General features: G+C 41.2%; 1 protein-coding gene across 1 annotated transcript; it reads left to right on the top strand.

Annotated features, from left to right (window-relative positions):
* Positions 1-382: 382 nt before the first annotated feature.
* On the top strand, positions 383-1333 carry LOC124291470. The gene has a single exon (XM_046728457.1). It carries the CDS (start codon positions 383-385, stop codon positions 1331-1333), a length of 951 nt encoding a protein of 316 aa, XP_046584413.1.
* Positions 1334-7872: the final 6539 nt, after the last annotated feature.

The following is a 7872-nucleotide window of genomic DNA, read 5'->3' as shown; positions in this document are numbered from 1 at the left end:
TTAACTATGGTTTCCTACAGAGAGGAGGATGATTCTATCTCCAATCTGCTACCGGTGGGGCAGGATACGATCACCTTTTTGCGAACACCTGGTATCATCACTATTTCATAATGATTCCTAAACACATGCTCTGCATGGTGACAATCACTGGATTGTCTGGTCCAAACTCAATTTGTTTACAAACAACATTGTACAGCTGTAATGCTGCTGAAACAAATATATACTCTTGATATAGTCACAATTGTAAAATAGACTCTGCTTTTAGCAGACATTTCTTAGGAATGTGGAAAGGGTTTTGTCGCTTCTATATACAATTATATTATTCCAGGACGCGATGATCATCTGCAGAGCGAGAAGGCGTGCATTGTGTCTGACAGCGGTAATGACATGCATCGTTGTCTTCAGCTTCAACTTTGCAGCAGTACCGACAATGTCATCATTCCCGGGTCACCACAATATGGACTCTGCAGAACCAGCAGCCACCAGCGAGATCCGGCCATCGTCTGCACGGACCCAGATACGTGAGAGAGGAGCAATCGCAATCCTGTCCAAGTCTCCGGAGACACAGACATGGGGTTCAACAGCACCAGTAACTCCTAAGAGCATACTGGAAACAAATGAAATGAGGAAGTTAATTGAACTTTTTGATGTCAAAATAACCGAAGAGGAGAGATATTCATTTAAGAATCTTCTTGAAATCTTTATGAAAACCGTGCCATCGAACATTAAGTATTTTTTGTATTCCGGGTCGCTGCTTGGTTCTTATCGTCATCACGGCATGATTCCCTGGGATGACGACCTTGACCTTGTGGTGCGAGCTACGGATGCACGGCGATTGGTCACTTCACTGTCCAAACTTGAACCATATTTTATTGTGAATCAAGGTAACTCTTACCGATGGAAGTTTTATCATCGAAATGCTTCCAATGCACGTGGGTTTTCGTGGAAATGGCCGTCGATAGACATAAGCTTTTATAAAGAAAATAGGACCTACATTCGTGATTCAGATCCAAGTTACTCTCGTTTTGTGTTTAAACGGAATGACGTATTTCCCCTGGACAAGCGGCCTTTCATGGGCCTCCTTCTGCCCACACCGAGGAATACAGATGTCGTCATACTCCAAACCTACAACATCAGCATCTGTGAGAACAAGCATTATGATCACAGATTGGAACATTATGTCCCTAGGCACAAATGGGCAACTCTACCGTGTGGCCTGTTGAAGGCAATCTACCCGTTTGTTCGTCGGGAATACAGCTCTAACGGTACCCTTGAGATACTCGAGAGGAATAACACGCGCATTGGAGAGTACTTCCTCAAACAAAGGGACTAAATTACTACAGCCTATTGCAGCCTATGGTGAGGACTCATAACCGCACTACTCCACAAAACACTACTTCAGATTTTAAAAAATACTTATAAACACAAATTACAAAATTCGTACTTATTTATATTGATTTCTAACACCCACAGAACTTTATATCTGATACGTAATGGATGTGCTAAAACATTTACATTGTTTGTTAGTTTGTTCCTTAACTACAGGGGCGGTGGGGTAGCTCAGTGGTTAAAGCGTTGGCTCGTCACGCCGAAGACCCGGGTTCGAATCCCCACATGGGTACAATTTGTGAAGCTCATTTCTGGTGTCCCCCGCCGTGATGTTGCTGGAATATTGCTAGAAGCGGCGTAAAACCAAATTCAGTCGGTCAGTCAGTCTTAAACTCCATACTTAGCAATATAGGGGAATCTTGACTAGATAATCCAGTGATCAACAAGCATGAGCATCGATCTACGCAGTTGGGATACGATAACATGTGTCAACCAACTCAGCGAACCTGATTACCCGACCCCGTTAGTCGCCTCTTACAAGCATGGGTTGCTGAAGACCACTTCGCGGGTTCATAGTATATACTGAGTCAAAAAAGAAACTTCACAAAATGTGTAATTTGAAAAATAATGAATAATTTGTCTCTGATGATACATCCATGTATCCGAAATGGGATCCCTATCTTTCGACTCTAGAAAAACGTTAGCAAAACCCACTCAAACCCATCCATTCGTCGTGCAAATGATTTAGTGCCAAATCAGGTTTTGCACGTGCAGTCGATCACATGATCTTCGCATTGAAGTTTTCTTCATATGCACGTGTTTGCATTGGCCTCAAGAATTGAAAAAAACACTTTTAAACCACAGTTCTAACGGTACCTAAAATGCCACGATTGTCAAATGTGCAACGTGAACGTGCTGTTGGCATGTTGCAAGCGGGAAGATCAGTTATTGACGTCGCAAGAGCAATGGGATGCAGCCGTCGTACTGTGTATGACTTGCGAGGTCGTCCACAACAAACTGGCACCACTTCTGATCGCCCAAGGTCGGGTCGTCCATGTGTGACGTCACGAGCAGAAGACCGTCAAATCGTCCTACGTCACCTACGTGACAGATTTCTGCCGGCTACACGAACCAGGGCTGAGATGTTTAGAGGTCGACTGTCCTCACAGACCATTCGAAATCGGTTGCGGGCTGCCAATCTCCATTCTCGACGTCCATATCGTGGGCCAATATTGACGCCGTTTCATCAACGTCAACGTCTGCTGTGGGACCAACGTCACCTCCGATGGACCCAGAGAGACTGGAATCAAGTCGTCTTTAGCGATGAATCCAGGTTTACCCTCAGATTCGCGGACGACAGGCATAGATTCTGGAGACGACGTCGTGAACGGTATGCCCAATGTTGTGTACAGGAAGTCGACAGGTTCGGGGGCGGAAGTTGCATGGTGTGGGGTGCTTTCTGTGGGAACAACCGTTCCTGACTTCTGGTCATCCGTGAAAACTCACAGATGCTGCTTACCGCGACCAGGTGCTCACCCCTGAACTCGTTCCTTTCATGGCGGCTCATGGCCCAGGTCTACACTGCCTTGCAAGAGCAATGGCGCAGAATCCCCAACCACGTGTTCACAAGCATCAGGCAGTCGATGAGGAGACGGTGTTTGGCAGTGGTGAATGCGCGGGGCGGCCATACACGATATTAAACTGAGAAATTTCGCATTTTTATTCTCGTGACTTGACATTCTGTATACCCATGTTTTGGAACGGCGGTGTAGCCTAATGGAACTGATTATGGCACTGTCAGTATATCGAGTACATCACACAGATCTCAGCAATGAAATAATAACAATTTAACCATCTTACCATCTCTTGTTCTTTTATAGTTGCCCTGAAGAAAGAATGTGAAGTTTCTTTTTTGACTCAGTATATTTCACGTCTTGTTTGTTTGTCGTGTAAAGCCACACTCAGCAATATTCCGGCTATACGAAGGCGGTCTGTAAATAATCGCGTCTATGTTGGTGGGATGACATGTATTGAGCGTGACTGTCAAAACTACAACATCTGTAGCTACTGTTCGTAACAAAATCTTTTCATATTGTGCATTTTTAACAGTACCAGGTTTCAAATTTGAACACTCATCGATCCGTCATTAATCAAACTTGTAAGAGATGGCGCTTCTGATGTTGCTGTAACAACATCTTCTGTATGCGCTATCATTTCACCTTTTTGTAACGGTGTCATTGTCAGATAGCGATGGTGTGTAATTTTCATGACGGAAAATATCATCTTAATTTCCGGCAGAGTGTATAGCTGTTCTATGCCGCTCCTAATTGTTTTCAGTTCTTCTTTACTCATTTTATGCAATTTCATTTTGATTTGCCAGTCAAAGATGAATTATTAGGTAAAACACTGTAAAACACTGCTTTGTTCTGTCAAACACCGTTCCTTTGTATCGGAATTACTCCTTTCCTATAGGTCACACGTTTTTCATGCTGCGAAGGTGCCGAGGAAAGTGGAATGTACATTTCGAAATCGCAGTACTACGTTTTTCTGAAATTATTGAAAAGTCAAAAGTTCTAAAAAGTAACCTTTATTGACATGGCAAGACGTAGACGTTCAGACAATACACGATGGCAGGGATGGCCAGTCGCAACATTAGTAATAATTTAAACATTAAGCCACTTTTGAGGTAAACACATGGCCACCGGTGAAGTAAAGGATCGTCCAAGACCTGGAACACCAATGACCATTATAACCGGGCCCAAAATCGTTTGACTGGATTATCTCCCTCACTAGCCCTTGGGTCACGAAGTTGGGGAATTATCACTTAGAGCTGTAATTGATAAAAATACTCAAAACTGTAACTGATGCACTATTGTGCTGGAGTTCTTTTGCTACACATGTGCATTTTCAGTCAATATTGATCAGATAAAACCAAATGTACATATCTTTTGTCATACAGCTCAATGTTAGCTAAAACCTTTTTGCTTGCTGCTATTTTGAATAAAGGAGCATTTATCGTTTTGGGATGTCAAATGTAAGATTAAGCATTTCTTCTCTTTACGTGTACCTCTATATCATTAATCCTGAAATTATGGTGTGTAATGATTGGCTATACTGAGTTTTAAGATGAAACATTGAAAATAGTATGGACTATTTTGTCTATTGTATAGGGCAAAATATGAATTGCCTCCTTATCCAAAATTATGTGATGTTCTTTTATATGATGATCAATTTTGATGCCTTCATCATTAAATGCACATTTCTAAAGGAAACTTGACCATAAACACTTCACTATTAGAACTTGGGGTTCGTCCTATGGCCATAAGTATCCCATTATTGGCCAACCTTTCTGTTGATGTCTTCTCCCGACCAGGCTTTATTCTTAATCATGTGTCTATTTAACAACTGCTAGCATTGTTATTCCAAAAGGTTTCAGATTGGAAAAAGACGCACAATCGTTCGCTATATTACCAACTATTCCAAAGTAGATTGTAATTTTGATTTCACGTTCTTGAGTTATTGAGTTGCTTTAATGAATAGTAACCTAATCCTGCTTTCTTCACCAGTGCGTGTTCATTGCTCATTGACCGTGTGATACTGACATTGGTTTTCCTTGAAAAAAAAGTATTTTTCGTCCGTAGATGTCGACCCTACTACAATGTTAGTTATCCAAACCAACTGATAGTTTCCATTCATTACTGCATTTTCCCAAAATTTTCAATTGTGTTAGAGTTCGTACATCATTAGTGAACATTTGTACACCATGTTTACCAATTTATTTTTTGTTTCTTTTTCACAATCACTCATAAAGAAGGAGAAGAGAATCGGGCTATGAATACAACCCTGGCGCAGTCCATTAAGACAAACACAACAACGCATCACTCGGACCAACTTTTGTGAATTAAAGGCAGAATGTTATTAATAGACAAATTTCTATTTCAAAATCTGCAAATGCTTTATTTAGTTATGTCCTCTTTATGAAAGTTATTTGAATTGTTGGATATGAAGTATAAACGTGGTCAGTAGATGAATAGATATTTTCTAAATTAGTTTGATATTGGTCAAACGTATATATCATCAAAAATTGATAATAAAGTCAATTTCTACAGCGCTATATCCACGTTCAGTGTCATGCTCAACGCGGTTTGAAGTAGGTAAGAAAGAGTTTTAGAGGTACGCCACCCGGAAGAGATGGGTCTTGAGTAGAGTTTTAAAACTTGAGAAATTGTCACATGATTTCAGATTTTCTGGCAGTTGGGTCAATTGGACTGCTGTTGTGTGGGAGAAAAACCGTGAGTGAGTTTAGTTTTACGCCGCACTCAGCAATATTCCAGCTATATGGCGGCGGTCTGTAAATAATCGAGTCTGGACCAGACAATCCAGTGATCAACAGAATGAGCATCGATCTGCTTGGATTTCTGAAGCGTGGATGGTGTGATGATTGATCTGATTAGGATGGCATTTCTGTGTTTCTGACCATGTCTGTAATAATGTCATGTCAATTGACCTATAATACTAAAAACACACATTTGATTTATTTGAAGCAGTAACTCATTCATTTTCATTTTGCCACTGCTATAGATAACAAAATCACATAGGAAAATATGTTTGTACAATATTCAACTTTAGTAGACAGCAAATTATCCGTGAAGATCCGGGTTAGAATTGATGTTCAGTAACCCATGCTTGTAGTAAGAGGCGACTAATGGGATCGGGTGGTCAGGCTCGCCGACTTGGTTGACACATGTCATCGTATCACTCACTCACTTGAAGCATTCAACAGAATGAGTAGACATAGGGATTTTAAAGAAGGTCATATGTAACACATGTTCTATTTAGGATTAAACTCCCGCAGTAATATACAAAGTTTTGTACTTTTTGGGGGGTTGAGTCACATCCGGGAATCGAACCCACACTCTCAGAGTCAGGCACCTAATCACCAGCACAAAGTCAGCCGCCTAACTCACTCAGCCATCGCATGTTGTAAGCAGAGGGGTTGATGATATTTTGACAGGTGACCTACTTCATTTCATGAGTTTGATTAAAGAGTTTTTAATCCCTCTCACGTGACCTCATACGTGGGTTGCTAGGTGACCTAATGGACACTCATAAGGGCATGACATGACATGACAAATAAAACCGTATCACCCAATCAATAAACTGTATCAATAAATGAATATTTGTTTCTGTGACAACTGAAATAGTTGAATGTCGTGTGATGCTGTAACTGATAAGAAAAATCATATGATCGCTTGATATATTACTTTAAATAATCACAGTTGGTCATCATAGATGATTTATTAGAGAGATAAATCCAGAGATAAATATGTCCAGGGCCTAGATTTTGGAAGCTGTCTTAGCGCTAAGATAGACGTAAGTGCCATTAATTAAAATTAACTTACGACGATCTTAGCGTTAAGAGAGCTTCGAAAATCTAGAACCAGGTTGTGAACGGTGAAACAAACCTAAAGCAAATGTAGTCCATGGGAATTGCTCTAGATCAGTGCCCCTTTAACTGATTTTGAAAGACCGAACCCAGTCGGAGTCTGCAACTGTGACAGAGGCTATGTTGAGGCCCTATCTAGCTCTTACCAACGTGTCCACTTTATATGCGATGAGCAGTAACATTATAAACTGTAAATAACTAATCTAGTGCTATTCCATAGATGAAAACATTTTAACGGATAGGTCGATATTTGATATCTGATATCATTTTTCGTGGAACGATTCCTCTTCGAAGTGTCACCTACCTCACAACAGCTCGACTTTTTCATTTTCAAGCGATTTAGATGCAATAACTTAGTTATGTTGCACATTTGCGATTGCTCATTAATGAGTGTATGTTTCTTTACTACACGCAAGTATGGTCGTTTAACATGGATTTATTTTCGGATAAAACGTAAGTCCTTCTTTGCGCGGTGTAGGTGTATCACCCCGCAAATCCCCAAATCACCGGAGGAAATATTACTCACTAATCACGTGTCAGGGCCATGTAACAATTTGTCATAAAGCAGCTAGGGGCCCCGATTGGTACGTTTTACCTCTCCCCCCAAAATATTTTTTTTGCAGGAAGCTGATTTTATCACCCCACCCTCGTAGACTGACGTGTAGCAGTCCCCATCTCCCTATTTTAAATATAAAAGCATATTTCGATGCTTCATATTCCAAATGAACAAAATGGCATATATAATAATATTCTTTGAAAATATCACCATGTTACATTGAACCTTATCTCTTGTTCACTTAACCTTCCCGACCGCCTCCGTGGTGTTGTGGTTAGAGCGTCCGCCCGAAGAGCGGAAGGTCGCCGGTTCGATCCCCGACCGCGTCATACCAAAAGACGTTTGTTGGTCCCTGCCTGGTGCTCGGCATTAATGGGTACAACAAGGACTGGTTGGCTCGGAGTCAGTATAATGTGTCTGAGAGGGGTATTCATGCTTCACTGCGGCATGGTATCTCAGTTGGCTAGCACTATAAAACCAGCTAAATTCTGGGCTAGTACAAGCAGCCGCACATACACATACACATGAATTGCACGTCGTC

The sequence above is a fragment of the Haliotis rubra genome, unplaced genomic scaffold (genome assembly GCF_003918875.1).
Source record: "Haliotis rubra isolate DU_JTF1 unplaced genomic scaffold, ASM391887v1 Scf492, whole genome shotgun sequence".
Classification (NCBI taxonomy): Eukaryota; Metazoa; Mollusca; class Gastropoda; order Lepetellida; family Haliotidae; genus Haliotis; species Haliotis rubra.
This window is presented reverse-complemented; position numbering and strand designations above follow the sequence as displayed.

Coding starts and splice junctions, on each gene's coding strand:
- LOC124291470 (XM_046728457.1), top strand. CDS start 383: ATGACATGCATCGTTGTCTTCAGCTTCAACTTTGCAGCAGTACCGACA.